General features: G+C 43.4%; 1 protein-coding gene across 3 annotated transcripts in view; it reads left to right on the top strand.

The window, feature by feature from the left end:
* The first annotated feature begins 1,703 nt into the window (after positions 1 to 1,703).
* Positions 1,704 to 24,997, top strand: part of MCF2L2 (MCF.2 cell line derived transforming sequence-like 2) — a 250,664-nt gene continuing 227,370 nt past the window's right edge. Inside the window, exon 1 of one of the 3 annotated variants that reach the window (XM_082692557.1) lies at positions 1,704 to 2,400. Coding sequence is in view for 2 of the 3 variants with exons in the window: in XM_082692555.1 (XP_082548681.1) it covers positions 2,325 to 2,400 (76 nt within the window). In the remaining variant the exon portion in view is untranslated. The remainder of the gene's footprint in view (positions 2,401 to 24,997) is intronic. The other 2 variants (XM_082692555.1, XM_082692556.1) reach the window with 2 other exon arrangements.

Here is a 24,997-nt window from a genome sequence, read left to right as displayed (position 1 = left end):
TTCAGCCAATTCATCTCCATGGAAACCTTTGAAGATTGTGAAGGTGCAGATGTGGGAAAGGAGTGCAGTTTCTTTTCTATCTCATTCCTATTTATCAGTTTCCTCTGCCCCCTCTTCTTTCCCCCTTCCCACTCTCCCTCCTTTTCATAATTTTCACACATAAGGGCCTGTCCAGGAAGCCAGTCACCAGATCCATAAAGGCCAGAATGCTGCACATCATCTGCCTCCTTAGCAATGTGCTTGTTTCTAGTGATGGAAACTCACAATTGACTCTGGGCACTGGGGTTCTGACTATGATCGTCAAGAAACACTTCTTTGGTTCCTCAAAAATACTTGTGACTCTTGAACAGGCAGAGAAACCACCATGGGAACGCAACCCAGAGTGGTCTTACTTCTTTGTGTCTTTAACCGTTTCCTGAATCTTCAAGTGGTTGCTATGAAAATGGTTTCTCTACTTGGGCAGAGTGCGGAGACCGCACCTCAGAGGAGAGAGTAATTTTCCACGTGAAACTCAAGTTATATGTGGAGAAACGTCTCTTAACCACAGCTCACAGTTGTTACAGAAAACATAAAAATGTCCTCACATCCCAGGGATGACTGGCCACTATCTGAAATTAGATCCGGAGTGTTTGGGGTCTGGCTTTTTACATGTCAAAGAGGAAAGCTGAGCTTCCTGGCATTGGCTTAGAAGTTGTAATGGGGGCGCCTGGGTGGCTCAGTGGGTTAAGCCGCTGCCTTCGGCTCAGGTCATGATCTCAGGGTCCTGGGATCGAGTCCCGCATTGGGCTCTCTGCTCAGCAGGGAGCCTGCTTCTTCCTCTCTCTCTCTCTGCCTGCCTCTCTGCCTACTTGTGATCTCTCTGTCGAATAAATAAAATACAACACAATAAAAAAAAAAAGCCTTAAATCTGCGGGGAAAAAAGAAGTTGTGATGGTCGTGGCATTCTTGCGACCAGATCCTCAGGGTCCCCTGTTGTAGAATGGGTTGAGGAACAACCGGACCCGATTCGCGTTTGCTTAGGCTTTGGCTGTGGAGTTCTGCGGAACGGGGTTAGTCTTTCGCTACCCGTCAGGTAGTATCTGGGGCCACCTGAGGAAGCTGCAGGACGTCGACTGCTGCGGGAGAGCGGCCCCGAGAAGACGCTCCCGGGGCTGACAGGGAGGAGAGCCCCGTGTGGGGTCTCTGCCAGAGCCTTGTTAGGATGGAGCCTCGGCGCGCCTGACCGTGGCAGACGGAGCGGTGGCGCCCTGGAGTAGCTGCACAAAGGAAAAGGCCCATACGGTGGAGATGGGTGTGCGCACATGCGTGCCCAGCCCTGTCGGCGCACAGCCCGCGCTCCCGGGTCCGAGGGCAGGTGCGTGCAGCGCAAGCCGATTACCGCGCGAGACAAGCCCTGGGGTAGGGGCGGCCGTGCGAGCAGCCGGCCCGGCGGGATGGCTGCGCCTCTCCCTGTCAGCCCCCTCCTCGCTTCGGCCACTCTGCAGGCACCTGGCAGGCAAGGAGGGGAGCCGAGGCAGGTGCTCAGAACCCCGGTACCAGCAGGAGCGCCTAAATCGCCGTCTCCTCTCCCCAAAAGCTGCGAGGACGCGCCGTGAGTCGACCCATTCCCGCGGGCTCCGCGCAGGGCCAGGGGCGCAGCTCTCCACCTGGCAACAGACGGCGCTCGGGCGCGTGCGCGCTCCCGGAGGCGGGGAGCGGTGGGGCGAGGAGGCGGGAGCGCTGGGCGCGCCGCGGGGCGTGAGGCGGCTGGCGCGGAGGAGCAGGGTCCTCTGGCCGCCCGCCGCCTCCGCCCTCCCTTCCTCCGCTCCTCAGCTCCTCAGCTCCTGGGCTCCTCCGGCGCCTCCCGCTCCTCCGCCCTGTGCGCGCAGGCTCCGAACTCCCTCCGCGTATCAGCGGAGCAGCCTTTTTCCTCACCCCACCGGAAGGCGGCGCCGAAGATCCGACCCACCGGGAGCAAAGCCAGAGAGCGGGGCGCTCCCTCGGCCGGGGCAGCCCGACGCGCAGTTTCAGCGGGATTTGAGGCGACTTGTTTTTCTTACGTCCACAGTTGCCATTTCCCTCTCTCCGAAAGCCAGACGTTACGTTGGGAAAGCTGCTGGATTTTAGTCTTTGAGACAATCCCCTGAAGGGCGTGGCTGGCCGAGCGGCCCAGCAAAGTTGGCCTGGGCTGGGAGGGACTCGTTTCGTGCCTGAAGAGAGCGAGGAAGAGCGTGAGGGCAGCGCATCCTCGGGAGGAGATGTCTTTGAAACACCATCCGTGACAGCCGCAGGAACACTTACGTGTTGCTTTGTTTTGTTTACACACTGAGTGGCTTTTCGGTGAAATGCGGTTTTGGTTACAGGAAGAAATGGCCCCCCAGGAGCTCAGCCGGCGACTGGCCACAGTGATCACTCATGTCGGTAAATGGAGCTTCTTTGCCCCTTGCGTTTTATTAATGGAGGTGGGGGCGTAGTCTCTGGGGCGGGTCTCCTCCCCGCGCTCGCCGGCACTGGCAGCCCCCCCGGCAGCGCCCTGCGTGGGAAGGCGGTGGGGTGCGGGCCGGGCGTCTCGGCCTCGCTGCTGCGGGGGGCAGCCAGTGCCAGGCATCCCTGGGGTTCTCCACGCCCGGCGGGGCCGGTGCCTTCACCAGGCAGGTGCCTGGTCCCCTGAGGGCTGCTGGGCTGTTAGGATCCGTTACCCGCGCTGACCCGGCGGGGGTGGGGAGTTGTGTCGCCGTTTACGAGATAACGAGAAGGAGAGGGAACTTGAGCGAGTGCAGGTGCTTTGCAGAAACTACTGCCTACCGCGGAGGCTTGTCCACAAGCCTGCGTAGTGAAACGCAGGTTACGGTGGAGAGTACGCAGCCTGGCGCCCGCGCGCGTTGAAACGAGCTCCTGGAGGTGTCCGCGCACTTGTGGTGATCCCCGGATGACAAGCCAGTGCAGCCTTTAGGAGACTGAGCCGTGTTAATCCTCTTCCGTTGAGTTAAAACAGGGCAGCACAACATGCATGCCTTGCTCCTGCAATAAGGATTGTGGTGGGAGGACAGGCCCTGTTCAGTAAAGAGGGCATTGAGACAGTGGTACGTGGATTGCTTCTTAGCATTTTCTTCCCTCACCTAAAAACACATTCAGGTAGAGATTCTTTGGGTGCAGATGACTAGAATTATCGGCATAATTTTCAATGTTGGTCCCTTAATGTTGAGAACCTTCCATAATGCAAATTAGTTTTAAACTCTGGAAGTCTTTACTTCAGTGTTCTGCCCATTTGCTAAAACTGCCTTCTTAGTACTTATATATTATATATTGCTTCAATTAATGGGTTTTGTTGCTCTTTGAGCACCCTAATCCAATGTATTTAGTGCAATAATGATATACACCTTGAATGATACACATGTGGGGATATACTTTGTGAAGATGATTTATCTGGAAAGACCCAGTTTTGATGATTCATTAAAAAAAAATATTTCTGGTGCCAGCGTGGCTGTGGAACTGGTTTTTCTTTAAGACAGAAAGTCGTGGGGCGCCTGGGTGGCTCAGAGGGTTAAAGCCTCTGCCTTCAGCTCAGGTCATGGTCCCAGGGTCCTGGGATCGAGACCCACATTGGGCTCTCTCCTTAGCTAGGAGCCTGCTTCCTCCTCTCTCTCTCTCTGCCTGCGTCTCTGCCTATTTGTGATCTCTCTGTCGAATAAATAAATAAAATCTTAAAAAAAAAAAAAAGACAAAAGGTCGTTAGAATCCTACTAGGGAAGGCTGAATGTCAAATGTTGCTGGAGGCAGGATGAAACAAACAGAATTTGGAGTTTGAAATATATTGAATGCTGAAATGATTTTGCTTGAAATTGTGCATGCGTGCAGTTGCTGTGTAGGGAAAGAGCCGTGGACTGGGGGGTATGACTGTCTGGATTTGAATCCTTCCTGGACAAGTCATTCAGCCTCAGGCTAAAAATGGGAATCTTAAGAATTCTTTCCCACCCAGCTCGAAGCCTATTTGTAAGCTGATACGGGTAAAAGCACCATCTAAAATGTAATGTGTTATTGTTCATATTCCCATGTGCCACTAAAGACCTTGGACAGATCACTGGGCCTCTCTCAGCATGAAACTTCCCATCTGTTAAGGGAGGAGGTAGATGTAGATGATTATTAAGGTTCCACTTATTTCTCTGGATGTGGGATCTTCTCAAAGATCTGGTAGGCAGTATTCCTTGGTGAACGCCAGGCTGCCTGTGGGGCCCAGGCTCTGGTATTTTCTCGCCTGTCTTGCTCCTTCTTTTTCTAGAGTTCCATGAAGGATACAGACATGAATTTGTTGTAGTTTCTGCTGTCAGAGAGCTTCTCATAACCTCTGGCATTTGTGTGTCTCGCAGTGTTCCGTATCCTCCTGTAATCTCACAAACCCGTGAAATAGGTTATCATCCCTGTGTTACAAATGAAAAAATTGAGACTTAGTACATCTTTTAAGGTTTCAGAGGTAATGAATGGTGGGCTCAGGACCAGAAGGCAACTGTCTAGATGTCTGTCTGGGGATCTGATTGAGGGGGCAGCCAGCCTTTACCTTCATGGAGAGTCTCACTGAGTAACCAGTCTCACTGAGTAACCTAGCATCTGCGAGAGTGGATTATCTCAGTGTTTGTTCTTTTCAGGCATTTTCTTGCTGAGCAGCCTGAGGGGTGAGATGAGTTGGGAGAGGGTTGAGAAGTGCTGGGAGCAAGACTATGGTGAGAACACTCCCTCATTCTATACTAAACACTCAGCTGGGTAATAACACTGTGCTTCCATATTCACTCTGCCACCTCTGTGTCCCCAGCCAGTTCTTCCTCTGCTCTGCTTTCACAGTATCTTAGATTTGACAATTCAGATCTGGAATTTGTTGATTCAGTTTCTGAAATAATCTCATGGGTCTCTCTCCTAATGTCCATTCCCACTGAGACCTTCCTGTGACCCGCTTCAGGACTTCATTCCTCCTGACTAACCATTGTCTAAGTCTTCTGCCTCTTCGTTGTTTGCTTCCAACTTATACCAGGAATAAACACACAGCATTTGTATTTTCTAAAACCCTTATTTATTTGAGAGAGGGAGAGACAGTATGAGCAGGGGGAGGGGAAGAGGAAGAGGGACCTCCATCTAGGAGATGGAGCAGATGCTCAACTGAGCCACCTAGGCACCCCCTAAAACCTTTAATTATACCTCTACATTGTCATTCTCTGTAGCTTGGAGTATGAGCTCTTTGTACTTTATTTGGCACTCTTCTGGTTTTATCCCCTAATAATTAATATTTTTACATGTATGTTTCTTTATTCTTCTTTTACCTTCCTTTTACTTCTTTTTTATTTAAAATTTTTTAAATTTTTTTAAATTTTTTCAATTTATTTAGTTTCAGAAAAACAGTATTCATTATTTTTTCACCACACCCAGTGCTCCATGCAATCCGTGCCCTCTATAGTACCCACCACCTGGTACCCCAACCTCCCCCCCCACTCTTTTTACTTCTTTTACATTTTTTTACTCTTCTTTACTCTTTACTCTTCTTTCTTTATCTTTGTTCCACTATATTGTCTGACTCTCTTTCCACCTCTAAATTTTTTTTTAAAAGATTTTATTTATTTATTTGACAGAGAGAGAGATCACAAATAGGCAGAGAGACAGACAGAGAGAGAGATGAGGAGAAGCAGGCTCCCTGCTGAGCAGAGAGCCCTATGCGGGACTCGATCCCAGGCCCTTGGGATCATGACCTGAGCCAAAGGTAGAGGCTTAACCCACTGAGCCACCCAGGCGCCCCACTGCCTCTACATTTTTGTGTCTGCTTTCTCTCCACCTGGAATTACCCCTTAATATATTTCTCCACACAAAAATAGTAAACACCTTTCAAGCTCAACTCAATGCTTCCTTCTCCAGGTATCTCTGATCCTGCCAGTGGGAAATAAAGCCTCTGAATTCCAAAGTAGATTTTGTTCTACTCTCATAACACCTCTCATTCTCTCCCTTGTGTTATTATGGTTGGTTGTTTTTTGTGTGCTTGTCTTATCTCTGCTCCTAGACTTGACATTACCAGTCTGTTGTTACCTAACAGCCTCCCTCTAAGGAAATGCAGAATAAGTGTTTGTTGAATAAATGAATGATTTGTTGTGCCTTGGGATGGACTTTGAGTATTGACTAATGCCAGGCAGGTTTTAAAAAAAATTTTTTTTTAATTTTTTAAGCGCAATTCTGAAGTGTTTATAGACTTGCTTCCTAAATCCCATTTTTAAGTAAACATTAAGCCCCTTAATTGTTCTTCATATGATGTCATTCACTGTGGGGACCTCCTTTGAATTTTGTTAGTTTGTTGGATACCTGCAAAAAATATGCATCTCACATGTGGAAAGTGTCCAGACGTGTTTAACCCATGCAGTACACGGTAGGAATATCCTTTTCCCTTTTTTCTAGACCATAGAATCATGTTGGTTCATTTACAGAATTTCAGTATCAAAAAAAGAGTAAAACACCAGATGGCTTCACTGGCAAATTCTACCAAACATTTAAAGAAGAATAAATACCAATTCACAACCCTTCTCAACAATAGAAGAGGAGGGAGCACTTCTCATTTTATCAGGCAAGTATTACCCTAATACCAAAATCATACAAAGATATAAGAATAGAAAACTATAGGCCAGTATCTCTTATGAATGTAGATATGAAAAGCTTCAACAAAATACTAGCACCAAATCTAGCAACATATAAAAAGGATTATACACCATGACCATATACGTTTTATCCCAGGCACACAAGGCTGATTTAACATCTGAAAATCAATTGGTGTAGTACACCTTATCAGTAAAATAAAGAACAAAAACTACATAAGCATCTCAATAGTGACAGAAAAGTTATTTGACAAAATTTCATACCTTTTTGTGATTTACAAAGTACCCCACAAGCTGATCCCCCTAAGCGTTTGTAATCAGATGGCAACTGGGGCAGTAGCTGGGGCTGTGTGGATGGCGTCTTGGTGTACCCTCATGTGGTCTGTTTTTCCATGGTGGCATCTCATCTTCCAGGTCCTCTTCATGTGGCCGTTTTCCAGCAGGGTAGTCTAGACTTCTTACCTTGAAGCTCAGGTCTCTGATGGGGATGAAGCAGAAGCTGCCAGGACTTCTTGATCACTGGGCTTGAAGTTCTGTGAAGTCATTTCCAAGTTCTTTTTGTTGGGGTGGTCCCAGGCCCAGCCCAAATTCAAGGGGAGGGGGCACAAGTTCTTATTCTTGATGGCAGGATCCGCATGCCCCACCATGAGGGGTGGAAGTGTTAGTTGCCGTATCCATTTTCTATGGCTGCTATGATAAATCACCCCAAACTTTTAAAAAAATTTTTTTTAATTTTATTTTTTATAAACATATAATGTATTTTTATCCCCAGGGGTACAGGTCTGTGAATCGCCAGGTTTACACACTTCACAGCACTCACCAAAGCACATACCCTCCCCAGTGTCCATAACCCCACCCCGCCAAACCCCCTCCCCCCAGCAACCCTCAGTTTGTTTTGTGAGACTAAGAGTCACTTATGGTTTGTCTCCCTCCCAGTCCCATCTTGTTTCATTTATTCTTCTCCTACCCCCTTAACCCCCCATGTTGCATCTCCACTTCCTCATATTAGGGAGATCATATGATAGTTGTCTTCCTCTGCTTGACTTATTTCGCTAAGCATGATACCCTCTAATTCCATCCATGTCATCGCAAATGGCAAATTCATTTCTTTTGATGGCTGCATAGTATTCCATTGTGTATATATACACCACATCTTCTTTATCCATTCATCTATTGATGGACATCTAGGTTCTTTCCATAGTTTGGCTATTGTGGACATTGCTGCTATAAACATTCTGGTGCATGTGCCCCTTCGGATCACTACATTTGTATCTTTAGGGTAAATACCCAGTAGTGCAATTGCTGGGTCATAGGGTAGTTCTGTTTTCAGCATTTTGAGGAACCTCCATGTTGTTTTCCAGAGTGGTTGCACCAGCTTACATTCCCACCAACAGTGTAGGAGGGTTCCCCTTTCTCCGCATCCTCACCAGCATCTGTCATTTCCTGACTTGTTCATTTTAGCCATTCTGACTGGTGTGAGATGATATTTCATTGTGGTTTTGATTTGTATTTCCCTGATGCCAAGTGATGTCGAGCACTTTTTCATGTGTCTGTTGGCCATCTGGATGTCTTCTTTGCAGAAATGTCTCTTCATGTCTTCTGCCCATTTCTTGATTGGATTATTTGTTCTTTGGGTGTTGAGTTTGCTAAGTTCTTTATAGATTTTGGACACTAGCCCTTTATCTGATATGTCGTTTGCAAATATCTTCTCCCATTCTGTCAGTTGTCTTTTGATTTTGTTAACTGTTTCCTTTGCTGTGCAAAAGCTTCTGATCTTGATAAAATCCCAATAGTTCATTTTTGCCCTTGCTTCCCTTGCCTTTGGAGATGTTCATAGGAAGACGTTGCTGCAGCTGAGGTCGAAGAGGTTGCTGCCTGTGTTCTCCTCAAGGATTTTGATGGATTCCTATCTCACATTGAGGTCCTTCATCCATTTTGAGTCTATTTTCGTGTGTGGTGTAAGGAAATGGTCAAATTTCATTTTTCTGCATGTGGCTCTCCAATTTTCCCAACACCATTTATTGAAGAGGCTGTCTTTTTTTCATTGGACATTCTTTTCTGCTTTGTCGAAGATTAGTTGACCATAGAGTTGAGGGTCTATTTCTGGGCTCTCTATTCTGTTCCATTGATCTATGTGTCTGTTTTTGTGCCAGTACCATGCTGTCTTGATGACAGCTTTGTAATAGAGTTTGAAGTCCGGTATTGAATCACCCCAAACTTAATGGCTTAAAACAGCACAAATTCTTTTTATTACAGTTCTGTAGCTCAGACATTGAGACAGGTCTCTCCAGGCTGAAATCAAGGTGTCAGCCAGGGCAGCATTCTTTTCTGAAGGTGCTGTGGGGAATCCTTTCTCTTGCTTTTTCTAGCTTTTAGAAGCTGCATGCATTTCTAGGCTTGTGGCCCCTTTCCTCCATCTTGCTCCAAAGCCAGCAACATCTGGCTAGTCTTTCTCGTGTCTCCATCTCCATTTTTTTCTCTTTTGTCTTTGTCTTCCACTTTTAAGGATTCTTGGGATTACCCTGGCCTTCCTTATTTTAAGGTCAGCTGCTTAGCAGCCTTCATTCCATCTGCAACTTTAATTCTCTTTGCCATGTAACCTGACCTACAGTGTCTGGGCATTAGGATGCAGATATCTTGGGGGTGGGAGCATGGTTTGAAGGAGTTTTTCTGCTGTCACATTTGCCACCTTGGAGACTAGCTACCCCATTGCTCCACCGAGCACTGGTGATGTATATTGTGACTTATGCCTTTGAGTTGTTCATATTGGGATAGTAGGAAGAAGAGTGGAATTTCATTTTTTTGGTTCTGTAGCTCAGGCATAGGAGTTACTCAGATACACAGTGGCGATCTAAAGACTGAATGGATGCCATTGTGTTTATGATCTGAAATGCCGGATTTTGGTGAAGAGCACCAAGCATGTATTAACGAAAATGTTGTCATGATAATAACCACAATCCATGTTATAGAAAATGGTCATTCATTGTATTAGGATTTCTTAGAATCATTGTCTAGACAATATTGACTCTGGAGGTGACCATCTTTTCTAATGTGGAGAATGTCAGTGATGATTCTTGCCTTTCCAGATGTGAACTAAGACTGCACAGTCTTTGCCAGCAAACAGCGTTAGCCCATTACTTTCCCTCCAAGTCTTGGTTCCCTCACATGTAAAATGCAGATAATCCCCATCTCACAGGATTGGTAGAAGATGAATGTGTAAATAGTGCCTTGTGAATGCCTCGTTCTGTTGGAGGGAGAAACTGGAGAAGCAGAGATAATGAGAATGGCTTTACATACAAGGACAGCATATCTACGTTGTTTTTTGTCCTTGTACATCATAGGCACCATCAGTGTCCTTCTCTTCCTCTTGGCACCCACCTTCTTGTGGGAGGCTGTCCCAGGGGGCTGAAGGCTAATCCTGACATGTTGCTTTAGAGAAAAGTATGTTCTCACTATCTGGGGCCACCTCTCTGCTTTCTCCTTTGTAGTGCCAAGAGCAAAACTCAGAAGCAGAACCCGATTACCTGACTCTTGGCCCTTGAGACACCCTCAATGTCTTCCCACTGGTGGTAGCAGGTTATGAAAACACAGGAGAGGGGAGTATTGCTACCAGCAATCGTTCTTCCTCCTAGTCTTGGAGAGGACCTCTCCCATCATGATGGCTTTTATTTCCAGAGTGTCTGCAGGTTGTGACTGAGCTTATTAGCCAGGGAGTCTGATCTGCTTTCAACAGTTGCACTACTAAAGCTTTAGTCCTTCAGTTCACTGCTGGCTTCCAGACCAGGATTCTACATGGTCTGACCTTGAAAAAACCTGTGGAGTTAACAGTCTAACCAAAGGCACAGATTTCAAGCAAGAAACTAGAAAGTCCAAGAAGAAGTGTTTCAACTTTAACTGTTTAGAAATATTGGCTAAATTTATTGAGTGTTAGTTAGTTTTCATGTATGCTTCTGTATCTTTACAGCTCTGGAAAGTAGGCGTTATTACTTTCATTTTGAAGATGTCAAAACTGCAAATTAAAAAACAAGTTCAGTAATTTGCTTAAAGCCATCGTGTTACAAGAGATAGAGAGTCAGGATCTGTCAGATCTGATTTCAAAGTTTATGTTCTATTATACCAAGGCAAAAATTCTTACTGCTGCTTGAAAGTAATTTTTTTAAAAAGCTGGGTTTTTATGTTAATTTGGTATTGGGGAAGGATTTCTGCCTCGCCATCCCATTGTCTGCTCCCCGAGGACAGAGAGATGTCTGAGTCATCTGTATATCCTGAGGTTTGGCTCCGTACCTGGCACTGTTCATGAAAAAGCTCTTTCTTTTGTTTGTTCTATTTGAGTGATTGGAAAGCATCCTCGTTTAGGTCCACCCACCTGCTAGCCTCCCTGGGTCTCCCTTTCTTCTGTCTAGGCCCCATTTGTGATTACTCTTTTTTTCTTTTTTTTAAAAGATTTTATTTATTTATTTGGCAGACAGAGATCACAAGTAGGCAGAGAGGCAGACAGAGGGGGGGGGGGGAACAGACTCCCTGCTGAGCAGAGAGCCCGATATAGGGCTTGATCTCAGGACCCTGAGATCATGACCTGAGCCGAAGGCAGAGGCTTTAACCCACTGCACCACCCAGACGCCCCACCATTTGTGATTACTCTTACCAGCAGTAATCTCCAGGGCTTCCCTCAAGCCTGGCCTTCTCAGGAGCCCTTCGCGGGATGGGCCAGGCCAGGCCAGCCTCCCTGTCTTTTCTGAATGCCTATAATAGTTGGTATCCCTCTCATACGTGTTTTTGAGCATTTGACTACAGTCTAGCTTGGATTTTTCCTTTTTATTCCAAGTACTGATATATATTTTAGTTGTTGGTTGGACATGTTCTCAAGTCTTATGTAATAACATAGGCATGTCTTACTTAAGGGTAGAAATCCCAACTAAGATTGCTTCATGGCCTGGTAGGCTAAATTAAACCCATTATAGGAGATCAAGAATCACATGTTAATTGGATGGAAAAGATGTCTTTATTCCCTGAATTTCCTCATCTCTAATGTAGGGTGATACTTTTATCAGTCCCTCTGTTTATTTTACAAGTTGGAATGATCCTATGTAGTGAAAGTAGTTAAACAGAAATCCTTTGAGGACTGTAGCAAAAGAGACTCCATGAGTATAGAATGACTTCAATTGTTTGCTTTATGGACTAGCAGGAGAAGCATGAGAAAGTGTGTTTTATTGACACTCTAGTCTAGTCTAGTCAAGAGGAGTACTCTACTCGTAGGCCCCTAGTACTCACTAGAAACTGCAGCCCGAGTGGTGCAAGCTTGCTCTGCAGGGCACAGGTTGAAAAAAGGATGCCTGCAGGATGAAGCAGTGGGGCCAGCACAGCTGAGGAAGGGAGGCAGCGGTGGCAGAGGTTCTGAGAAGGCCTCCGGACTCCGGGCCTTCACTGTGACAGCGGCAGCAATTGTGAACAGCAGCCTTGAGGAGGGTGGAAGCGTGTGTCCTTCTCCTGAGGATCAGCCCCTGTCCTTGCCTCTTGCTTTGGGATGAGCCAGGGCTGTCCAGAGATGCTGGAGAGATAGGCAGAGTCCCTGAAGAGCCTGCCTCCTATGCAGTGTGCTTTGGAGATGGTGAAGCCATCATGTAGTGAGGGGCTGCTGCTCCACATTCTGTCACCGCTGTAGGTACGGAATGAAGTCTCATGACTCACTGGAGCTGGGCTGTGTTTGCAGGGGCTTTAAAATAATTGGAACCAGATTTTTGGGCAGACATTCTTTGGGAGAGTTTTCTATGCCTCCCCCAGAAGTAGGGATTTTTATTTGTTTTCTTTTAATCTTCAAGCTGCAGTGGGTCTTCACCTGTACCCTAGAGTCCAGTTAAAGTGCTGCTAAACCCCTCCCTCATGCCCCCCCACCCCCCCGCATCTGAAGGCTTTTTCCACAGGGAGAAATAAGCTTTTCCTGGGCATCTCCTCTCCTCCTGGTCTGCCCCCACCCCCCCCAGAGGCTCTCTCCAGACTCCCGGCCTGCAACCACTCTAGGGAGAAGAGCCTGCAGGTAGCTAGGAGCTCCCCTTACATCCCGGCTCATGTTAGCCCATACTTAAACCTTCCACAATTCGTTTAAATCTTTTAGGTGATTTCTTTTTATTTGTTTATATAGGTTCTGGACAGGTTATAATTTTGTAGTTTATCTGGCTTTTTCTTGGTGTCAGGGTAAGAGTGAGCACTCTTTTCCAACATTCTGAGTTCCAGGGGGAAAGCAGAATGTCTCCTTGGCTTTTCACCTTATGTATATTTCACAGGGAAAATGTGCTTCATTCACAGAGCCTCCTTTCATCACAGTATTGTTACAGGCAAGCTACTAGGAACTTTGCAAACTATGTTAGTAAATTGGGTCTCAAAATTTTTTCTTTTTGTTTTCCCAGGTGGTAGGGATCTTGGGTGTTAAAAAAAACTGCAGTTCACTTTTAAGAGTGCTCAGCTTGGGGGCATCTGGGTGGCTCAGTGGGTTAAAGCCTCTGCCTTCAGCCCGGGTCATGGCCCCAGGCCCCGGGTCCTGGGTCCTGGGATCGAGCCCCACATTGGTCCTGGGATCGAGCCCCACATTGGGCTCTCTGCCCAGTGGGGAGCCTGCTTCCCTTCCTCTCTCTCTGCCTGCCTCTTTGCCTACTTTGTGATCCCTGTCTGTCAAAAAAAAAAAAAAAAAGAGTGCTCAGCTGGATGAAAATGCTTCCTCCCATCTATTATCCAGGAACTAGCTAAGCACAGGGATCTCTCTCGTCCAGGAATCATGGGTGTTAGGCACAGTTATCGGATGCCTGGCCCCCTAAACACGGCCTCCCTTGGCCTGCCTTGGCCAGGGGCCTACATTTGTGCTATAAAGGCCCATCTGTGTTTCTTATTTTTAAAAAAGGCATCAAGTAGTCTGAAATTTCTGCTGAATTAATAATTAATGTAGCTAATGTAAAAATCTCTGCCAGGATAGTTGAAATCATTGAGGATCAAAATGGAAATGGTCCTGCTTCTCTTGGGATTTTTCCTGAAGGGTAAGGCTGTTGTCATGTCTGTTTCCCTTTAGATGTTAGTGAGTATGGCCCAGCCAGAGAGCCTTGAGCCTAGTCTGGCACCATGGACTAGCTCATCCCAAATGGGTGTAGGTTCTCTTTCTGCTTATTTTAAAAGGTAGGAATTGATTGATTTTAATGAATCTAAAAAGCAAGACTATCTCATTATCATAGACTTACTGAATTCAAGCACTTATTTCTTACTAACAGGCAATAATGATTATAATAAGCTTTAGAGATTTTGGAATTTAACACACTGATGTTACTAAAGATGTGTATATTTAATTCAGATTAACAAAGGACAAAATAGTTTGTTTTGTAGCACTCTGCTAGTGGTGGCAAGGCCAGGCTTTCAACTCAGACAGATTTGGCTCCAGAATTTGAACTCCTGAGCACTATTACTCAAGTGTTCCATACTCTCCAGGCTGTGGAGTATGGGAATCTCAAAATAGGAAGCTCCATGGGCCTCATCAACAAGATGTACAGTGGAGAACTGAGGTGGCTGGGCATCTCTCCCTGATGTTACCTAGTCTGGTCTCTGCTTCTCTATGGTGTCTGTAACATTCTTCTGCTTCTCTCTGCAGACTAGCCCTCTGTTCTTTTATCAATGAGTATGGACTCCACATGGTCACTCTGGCCAGATCCCCTTCCAGATCTAGAGAAATCACTAACTGATTCTCAGTCTCTGGATCTGTCTGTACATAGTCTCTTTCTGGAGAGCCTGGTTGGCCCAGCTCAGAGGAAACTTAGACATTTCTGATCGTATCAGCTGTGGGTTCAGAAATTGGTTTGGTCTTGGATTGGGGAGGAAGTCCTCAGAGCAGAGGGCTTTAAGCTGTGCACTCACCTCTCAGAACAAGTGTGGTAACTTGGAAGGCACTTTCAACCTTTAGAATCAGTAAGAGTACTGGGCGCCTGGGTGGCTCAGTGGGTTAAGCTGCTGCCTTCGGCTCAGGTCATGATCTCAGGGTCCTGGGATTGAGTCCTGCATTGGGCTCTCTGCTCAGCCGGGAGCCTGCTTCCTTCTCTCTCTCTCTGCCTGCCTCTCAGTGTACTTGTAATTTCTCTCTGTCAAATAAATAAATAAAATCTTTAAAAAAAAAAAGAATCAATAAGAGTATGAAATACTTGGACAGTTTTAAGGGCTAGCTCTGGGCAAAATAGAAACCACTCCCTTTGTGCACTGTACTGCTTCTTTCTTTGGGCTATATTCCAAGGTCCACTGCCTTTGTGTGGCCACCTGGGTACTTAGGCACCACAACTACATCAAGAAACCAACTGGTCAGTGAAAAGATTTTTGGAGAGTGCCAACCATGAGCAAGGCTCTGTGGCAGGCTTATAGCCTGTGAGCTGTTTGGAGGTTGAAGTTGTGAACTTCCGTGATTCAAGAAAGCTGTATACTAGATTTATGACTTGAGCTTGTTCGGAAGGAAGGAGAAGATTTAGGCTGATAGAGAGGGGAAAGCATTCTAAATGGGTGGGGTAAGGGAATGGCTACTTTTGGTTAACTGTGCTGGTCTTCCTGTGCTGGGTGTCCTGTTTATTCCATTCTCTGCATAGAACTCACTGGACAACTGAGAAGCTTTAAGCTTTTACCTTGAAAAAAGGAATGACCTCAAGCTGGAAGGTAGATCTATATATGGTATCTCACTTTCTTTCCTTCTGAATATAGATCCTTTTTCTGGGGGAGAGAAGTTGTAGAGGCTAGACGATATGGAAATAATATTAAAAATGATGTTGTCAGGTGCCTGGGTGACTCAGTAGGCTGAGCATCTGCTCTCGGTTCAGGTCATAACCCCCAGGAGGCTCCCTGCTCTTGTGCGTGTGCTCTCTCTGTGTCAAATAAACAAACAAATAAATCTTTTAAAAAATGGTGGTATCATCGCCACCATTTATTTTAATGTCACATATTGTGCTTTATCCACACTATTGATTTCATTAAATTTAGTCAGAAGTACAGTCCTTTTTTAATGGAGGAGAAATTTGAGGGTTAAGTAGATTAAGAAACTTGTCTGTGGTCAAACTGAGTGGAATTAAAAGTCAGGTTTGGCAGGCTTCAAGGCCTTGGTTTAATTTCTCATTACAGAAGAGCATATAAACCAATAAAGTATAGATGTGTTATTAGTGAGTTTTAAAAAATCTCTTGGAAAACCTAATGGAAGCTAAAAGCATTAATCCCCTGAGTGTAAGTATTTTACCCACCACTTGAAATGTTCATTTATTAATAGTCACTTTCTTCCAAATAAAACTACCATTAAAAATGTAGTGCCTGGGTTGCTCAGTGGGTTAAGCCTCTGCCTTCGGCTCAGGTCATGATCTCAGAGTCCTGGGGTGGAGCCCCGCATCAGGATCTCTGCTCAGCAGGGGGCCTGTATCCACCCCCTCCATGTCTCTGCCTGACTCTCTGCCTACTTGTGACCTCTCTCTCTATATCAAATAAATAAATAAAATCTTAAAAAAAAGTGAAGATTAAATTTATAGTCTTTAAGTAAGCAAAAGTAATAAATGTGTAACACTTTGACAGGAATAAGCCTTTGTGAAAGAAGAAATTTTTAGGAGTGCTGTCTGCATGTACTTCTGGTGCTAACCACCAGAACCTTAGGGAAAAACAGTCTAGTAAAGTTATAACCCCCTGTTACAATGGCAAGGTAACAGCACATGCAGGTGCTTTTTTTTTTAGTACAGAAGAGCCACTGAGTCTAAAGGACTTTACTATGAGGGAGAGTCAAGCACAAAGTATACATAGGTGGACAAAGGACAGGTGCCCCACATGTTAGAGCACATTGGGTTAACATGCACATTGGGCATGTTAGAGCACATTGCCCAGCCTACGAGAGTTCCCTCTGGATTTCTTTGTCCAGGTGTCTGAGCCCAGATCATGTTCAGCTGAGGTTTTGGTTTGTGTGTCTTTTTGTTTGTTTGTTTATATGTTATCAGATCAGTCTAAATTCGTTTTAGCCCTTTTCTCTTTCTGTACCCAAGAAGGCTAGAATTAATTCAGTCACTGAGGGGAAAGAGTTCCTTCTGCCCTTGTCTCCCTCCTTATGTAAGACCTGATTTGAGACTAACCACATTTACGGAGGCCTCCAGGGCTGGGGACGGGTGTGAAGGAGCGACTGTGACCCCTGTGACCTACCCCACTGCAGCCCCACTGCTGTTCCCCAGGGACTGCAGGAGTGAAAGGTGTTTACCTGGACCTTACAGTCTATGGAGGAGGCAGATGTTAAGCTGTAAGCTCCAGGAGGAAAATTTTGGGCAAAGTTAGCCATCATTCCCTAGTTCCTCCCTTTTCTCGTTGCACTTCTCTTCTTGTGGTCTTCCAGTCTCCCTGCTTCTTTTCCCTTCCATATTAGCTCTTTTGCTTTTGCATCTGGTTGATTTAGGTGTGAAACTCAGTTCTTCCTCAATATTTCAAAAGTCATGTACACAGAAGATGAGAGGGTTCAGGAGAATATTTTGAAGATGGGAGAGGAGACATTTATGGTCAGGAAACACAGACATTATGATTTTTTGGTTTTGTTTTTTCGCTTGCCCATTCCATTCCGTTTCATTCCATTCCATTCATTTCATATGTTAGTCACCATACAGTACATCAGTAGTTTTTGATCTAGTATTCCATGATTCATTGTTTGCATATAATACCCAGTGCTCCAAGCCATACATGCCCTCCTTAATACCCATCACTGGGCTAACCCATCCTCCCACCCCGAAACCCTCAGTTTTTTCCTGAAGTCTATAGTTTCTCATAGTTCGTCTCCCCTTCTAATTCCCCCCGCTTCATTTTTCCCTTCCTTCTCCTAATGTCCTCCATGCTATTTCTTATGTTCCACAAATAAGTGAAACCATATGATAATTGTCTTTTTCTGCTTGACTTATTTCACTTAGCATAACCCCCTCCAGTTCCATCCATAGACACTTTGAAATGGAGCTGGAAATATAAATTTTTATTTTTTATTTATTTTATTTTATTTTTTTAAGAATTTACTTATTATTTGACAGAGAGAGAGATGTGAGAAAGAGAACACAAGCCAGGGGAGTGGGAGAGGGAGAAGCAAGCTTCCCACTGAGCAAGGAACTGGAGGCAGGGCTCTATTCCAGGACCCTGCGATCATGACCCGAGCTGAAGGCAAATGCTTAATGACTGAGCCACACAGGCACCCTGAGACATCAATTTTTATTTTATTTTTTCAAAAGATATTCTTTATTTATTTGAGAGAGAGAGAAAGAGAGAGGGAGAGTCAGAGGGAGAAGCAGATTCCCTACTGAGCACAGAACCCTATGCGGGACTTGATCCCAGGACTCCAGAAGGGAGGACTCAAGCTGAAGGCAGTTGCCCAACCAACTGATCCACACAGGCACCCAGAACATTACTTTTTAAAATGTCCTCTGGCCCCCCAGCTGCTGGGGGTTTCACTGGCCCCTGGAGTTACCTTTTCACTGGCTTCTTCCCTCCCCATTGCTCCCTTCACTTTCCTCTTTCTCGCTCCCTCACTGGTGAGAAAGCTCTGGTACAGGACTGGACTAGAAAGATGGCCCTCCTAAATTCCCCTACCCACATCCCTCTACTTGTCATTCGATTTGTTTCCATTACGGTATTTGTCCCTCCAGCAACCAAAAGAAGCTTTGCTTACAAAGGAGGAAAAAAAATCCCTGAGGCTGTAAAATGGGATTTAGACCTTGACTAATGGTGCAGAGATGAGAAGGAAAATTCCACTATTCACACTTGCTCTGCCCTTCAGGTGTGGCATGAGCATTTTCTCCTTCTGCGCCTTGGGAAAACCAAACCAGATTTTAAAGAGAAAGATCATGTTCATCATTTCCTATGGCTTTGTGGTACAACCTAAAAAAGAAGTGGAAGAAATGAGAGAGGAATGAACATTATGTGGCTTTCATAAAAGCTTTAAAAATGGTTTATAAAAATAATACATGGTCTGTGTTTAAGGTTTGGAAGAGTCAATTTTAAGATGTCAATCCTTCCCAAATTGATCTATAAATTAAACATGACTTTAGTCCCAAGTTTATCAAGTTTGTTTTTTGTAGAAATCAACTACAGATTCTAAAATTTATAATCAATAAGAGGAACTACAGTAGGCAAAAATCATTATAATAGTCAAAATCTTTTAAAAAAAAAAAAACAAAGTTGGAAGACTCACATTACTTAATTCCAAGACTTACTACAAAGCAAAGTAATCAAGATAGTGGGGTATTGGTGAAAGGATAGACAGAATGGAACAGAATAAAGAATCCAGAAATATTTCCAAATATGGTCAATTGATTTTAGACAAAGGTATGAAGCAATTCAGTGGAGTAAAGTGTAAAGGCAATTTCAACAAAAGGTACTGGAACATTTAGACATCTGGGTACAAAAAAAAAAAAAAATCTTGACCTATACTTTACCCCATACACACCAGTTAACTCGAAGTGGATCATGTACCAGGGCACCTGAGTGGCTTGGTCAGTTAAGCACTGCCTCTTGTTTTCTGTTCCGGTAGCGCTCTCAGGGTCACAAGATGGATCCTCACTTTGGCTTTGGGGTCAGGCTTCAGCTCAGGGGGAAGCCTACTTGGGATTGTCTCTCTCTCCCTCTCCTTCTGCCCCTCCCTTCTGCTCTTGCATGTGTGCCCTCTCCTTCTCTCTCAAAATAAATAATAACAACTTTTAAAAAAATGGATCATGTACCAAAATGTAATACCTAATTGGACTTAATAAAAATTAAAAATATTTCCTCTGCAAAAAACACTGTTAAGAGAATGAAAACATTACTCCCTGGGGGAAAAAATTTGGAAATCATATGTCTAACAAAAGACTTCTATCCAGAATATGTAAAGAACTCTCAAACTCAACAATAAATGAAAATCAAAAACCCAACTTAAAAATGGATAAAAAAAATTGAATGGATACTTCCCCATAGAGGATACACAGATGAAAAGAAGCATTGGAAAATATGCTCAACATCAGTAGTCATCAGGGAAGTCACACACCCAATAGAGTGGTTAAAAAAATGGCAATACCAAGTCATGTGATGATGAGAAGTGTCTGGATCTCCCACACAGTATGTTGGTGGAAGTGTAAAATGGTATGGCTGCTTAGAAAACAAGAATCTTTATGGAAGCGCTTATAGCAGCTTGATTCTTAATCACTAAAAGCTGGAAACAACCCAAATGTCTCTCGTCTGGGGAATGGGTAAACAATTTGTGGCACATCTGCACAATGGAATATTCAACAATAAAAAGAAGTTATTGAGGGGTACCTCGGTGGCTCAGTGGGTTAAAGCCTCTGCCTTTGGCTCAGGTCACGGTCCCAGGGTTTTGGGATTGAGCCCCACATCAGGCTCTCTGCTCGATGGGGAGCCTGCTTCCTCCTCTCTCTCTCTGCCTATCTCCTCTGCCTACTTGTAATCTGTCTGTCAAATAAATAAATAAAAATCTTTAATAAAAAAAAGAAGTTATATGCACAACATGAATAAATCTGAAATACATTATGCTAAGGAAAGACATGAGACATGGCATACTAAATGCCATATTATATGGCATTTGGAAAAGGTAAAACTATTAAAATGGAGTGGTTGCCCAGGGTTAAAAGGGCAAGAAGGTGGTGTGACTATAAGGGAATGATGGAACTACTCCCTACCTTATTGTGGCAGAGGTTAAATGACTCCATGCATTTGTCAAAACTCAGAACTGTATGTCAAGAGGAGTGAATTATACTGTGTATCAGTTTAAGAACAAAATTTTATTTTTTTAAAAGATTATTTATTTATTTGATGAGGAGTAGCAACGCATGAGAAGGAGGAGCTGCAGGCAGAGGGAGAAGTAGGTTCCCTACTGAGCAAGGAACCCCATGCAGAGCTTGATCCCAGGAACCTGGGATCATGACCTGAGCTGAAGGCAGATACTTAACGAACTGAGCCACCCAGGTGCCACAAGAACAGATTTTAAAAAAACATTACCGAACAGAAAAACACAGGAAAAAATGGATGCTCATTGCTTAGTATTTAGAAAGGACAAAAAGTACAAAGAAGAAAATCCATAATTCCATCTCCTAGTTACAATCACAGTTATGCTTTGAGTATATGTTCTTCTAGTTTTTTCCCTTTGGCACTTTTAGAGTTAAAATGATATCTCTCTTTATGTGTACCATGCATATTATATATGTAATGATGTGAATTCTGTTCTGCTTTTTAACACTATGCTGTAAATTAAGCCAAATTATAAAATGAGCAATTCCTTGTTATAAAACATTTCCATAAATAATATTTAAATAGATTTAGAATTTTTCACTACATGGTTATACTATGATTTATTTAAATATCACCCTGGTGTTGGTTGGATAAGTTGTTTCCAGTTTGTCAGGGTTATTTTTGCAAAAATTCAAGGAACATCTTTGCTCAGAAATCTTTGCACATATCTCACACATTCCAGTTTACCTTTTTTTTTTTTTAAAGATTTTATTTATTTGAGAGAGAGAGAGAGAGAGAGCATGAGAGAGAGCACGAGCAGGAACGAGGGTCAGTGGGAGTGGGAGAAGCAGGCTCCCCACTGAGCAAGGAGCTGATGAAAGACTTGATCCCAGGACTCTCGGATCATGACCTGAGCTGAAGGCAGACACTCAACTAACTGAGCCACCCAGGCACCTCCAGATTGTTTTTTAAAGATACATTTCAGGCAAATGTAATTATTGGATCAAAAAGTATGAATATAACTTTTAAAATACATTTTGGTCAAATTACCTTCTGGGAAATTTATACCATTTTAGGGACACATCAACAGAGTGTGGGGATTCTTGATTTTACCGGATCACCTTATCAGCATTTGTGTTCCTCTGTTTCCTCATATGGCACATGTTGTAATGAGAGAACTACTCTTGCAGGATTTTGAAGTGATGCATGTTAAGTGCATGGCACAATAGCTGCAATGTTGTTAGCCCCTCTTGGTGATATTATTTGAATTTTTGTTTGTTTGGTAGATAAAAGTGGTACAATAGTCATTTTAACAGAATTTTAAAACTTTCTAGTGAACTAGAATAATTTTTATCAAGTTTATTATTTTCTATTTGAATTTTTGCTCTGTGATTTGTCTGTGTGTTTTTGTGGGTTAAGATATTTTTGTGTAGGTTTTTTTCAGTGTTAAATATATTAAGCCTTGGTCAAGTTTGTAGCAGTTGTTTTTTTATTTTCCAGTTTACTTTTATTTTATCATTTTGTTTCTGATGACTTTTAACATATAAAGGGTTTAAGGTTTTATGTAATTATACCTATAAATCTTTTATTTTATGACTTCTATTGCTTTTATATCCTACTTCAATAAAGAATGAGTAAATAATCATGAGTTTTATTTTAATATTTTAATGGTTTTATTTATTTTTTACTTTTGTTTTTAAATCTCTAAGTGTATTTCTGATGTGATGTGAAACTACATTTTTTTCAGTAGCATTTATTAAATATTCCTTGATTAATTTGTAATGCTTCCCTTTCTACGTAAGTTATTTTAGAATGTATAATCCATTTCTGGGTCTTCCTGTTTATATTCTTCTATTTATTTTTGTATCAGTTCCACATAATTTAGATTATTAGTGCTACATAATAATCTATATCTTTTAGGAGAAATTCCCTTTTTCTATCAATCATTTTTTTTTTGTTGTTAATTACTATCTTAGTAGGGGGAGGCGCAGAGAGGGGAGGAGAGGGACAAGCAGACTCTGCACTGAGCATGGAGCCTAATGTAGAGCTCGGATCCACGACCCTGAGAGCATGACCTGAGCTGAGACCAAGAGTTGGACACTTAACCAACTGAGCCATGCAGGTACTCCTTAATTATGAAACTTAAGACACCACAAAAGGTGGCTCAGTTGGTTAGGTTAGGCATCAGACTCTTGATTTCAGCTCAGATCATGATCTCAGGGTCCTTGAAGTCAAACCCTGTGGCAGCTCTGTGCTGCTGAGAGTGGAGCCTGCTTAAGATTCTCTCCTTCTCCCTCTTCCAGTGTGCCACCCTCTCACTCTTGCACTCTGTTTATCTCTCTCTCTCTCTCTCTAAATAAATAAATCACAAAAACATAATAGTCTTTCAAACCTTACTCATCACTTAACTCCAACAACCATGGACATTTTGCTATAGGGGTCAATAAAATTTATAAAAGTTTATAAAGGCAGTGCTCTAAAAAGAGTATCCAGGGACATGTTGGAAAGCTAGGTATATGGAGTAACCCAGACAAAATAATTTTTAAAAATCTTTGTTAGTGTGTGTTAAGTTTACTCGTGAAAGTAATCCATGTTTTCCATATAAATTGCATATAGTACAGAAGGGTGGAAAGTTGTAAGTCAAAGTCTCCTTGTCCCCTGTAACTTTGGTCCCACTCCTGAATGGAAACCACATATCTGTTCAGCATGCTTCCTCTAGGGGTTCCTCCACATGTATGTGACTGGATGTGGCAGCCCCCTTTCCCTGACTCAGAGGGAGCGAGGTGTCTCTGCTCCTCTAGGAAAGGGGAAGACCAGAAAGATGAGATGGTCTGCAGCCCTTGCAGCTCCTTGGTCACTGATGGAGTGTGGTGGCCCTGAAAGCTCCACCACCAAGAGTCCTGTTACTCCCTCTGCCCCCCTGGCCAACTCTGGGAGAAAGTCAGTTTAATCTCAGCCAATACATCAGGGCATTTGAATGTTGACTTAAAAAAAAAAAGAAAAAGAAAAAGTCTAGTTCATATAAGGAAAAAATATCCCTCCCTTTAATATTACTTTGGTCTTAGTTCTGGTGAGATGACAGCCCTGATGCTTTCATGGTGTGGATAATTCAGATCCTTCTGGATCTTATAGGTGGCTACTTATTCTCCTTTTGCACTAATAGTTAGGAACAAGTGGGTGGCTTCAGTTCATTTTGTATCTGCTTCTCAGATACAAAACAATTTTATTTTAAATAGGTGTGAATCTAGAAATGCTAAAAAAAGCTTTTTTTTTCTTGTAGGGAGGCTGGATGAAATGAATGAATAAGAACATTCATCTTCCATTGCCCTTATTATTAAAATAATCAGCTGTTTTCCAAAGAGAGTTACCTAGTGCCCAGTTATTTCAGATTCTCTTGTTCAACACAAAGCATATATAGTCCTTTATCGGATATTTGATCTTGGTCAAATGGTAAAGGTCAGTGCACGGAATACAGGACTTGTAAGGGCTGTACAATTTGTTCATGTAATAGAGATTCAAATGTTATAAAGAAATTTTCCAAGATTTTACTGTCTGCCCTCTCCCTAGAGGTGCTTAAGCTGCAAAAATATAATTATGGTCATTGCTTAGTGTTTGCAATTGCATGCCCACTGCCATCTTCGATTTACATGGTTACAAAGATGCCTCTTATATTTGTAGGTGTTGTGATGCCAGCCAAGCATTCATGTTTAGTAGGAAAAAGAGCTTCCATATGGGGAATCAGGCACTTTCCATATTGTTGGTGAAAATGAAAAGTGGCACAAGTGTTTTGGAGGGAAATTCGGCTATATATCACAGACCACTGTTTAAAATTGCATTGTTTGCTGCTTTGTATCAGGACTTTCAGACTCGGCTTTAACTGGAGGTAGCATGTTCACAATACCTAATGGTAGAGAAAAAAAGAGCTCTTCTAAGTTTTAGCATCTCAAATTATTTCCTCTTAATTTCTTCCTCTTAATTCTTAGGTATTTTCTTAAAGTACTTCATCTGCAGTTAACACTAATAAGGGATTGGCTCTGAGGATGGCTACACAGAGAAGACTCTAATTTTTACAGTTTTTTAAAAATTTTTAATAAACATATAATGTAATATTAGCCCAAGGGGAACAGGTCTGTGAACCGCCAGGTTTACACACCTCACAGCACTCACCATAGCACAGACCCTCCCCAATGCCCATAACCCCACCACCCTCTCCCTACCCCCCTCCCCCCAGCAACCCTCAGTTTGTTTTGTGAGATTAGGAGTCTCTTATGCTTTGTCTCCCTCCCAATCCCACCTTGTTTCATTTATTCTTTTCCCACCCCCTAAACCCCCCATGTTGCATCTCCACTTCCTCATGTCAGGGAGATCATATGATAGTTGTTTTTCTTCAGTCGACTTATTTCGCTCAGCATAATACCATGTCGTCGCAAATGGCAAGATTTCATTTCTTTTGATGGCTGCATAGTATTCCATTGTATGTATATACCGCATCTTCTTTATCCATTCATCTGTTGATGGACATCTACGTTCTTTCCTGGAGTAGCCTCTAATCTTAAAGGCTTCCTGGTATAACCAATTTGGGAAAACATTTGGCAGTTTCTTACAAATTAAATGTACAACTTTCCTTTGGCTGAGCAATACCACTAGTTGGTGTTTATCCAAAAGAAATGCAAACA

The sequence above is a fragment of the Mustela nivalis genome, assembly GCF_964662115.1.
Source record: "Mustela nivalis genome assembly, chromosome: 1".
NCBI lineage: Eukaryota > Metazoa > Chordata > Mammalia > Carnivora > Mustelidae > Mustela > Mustela nivalis.
The sequence above is the reverse complement of the archived record's forward strand: the minus strand, read 5'-3'. Positions and strand labels throughout refer to the sequence as shown.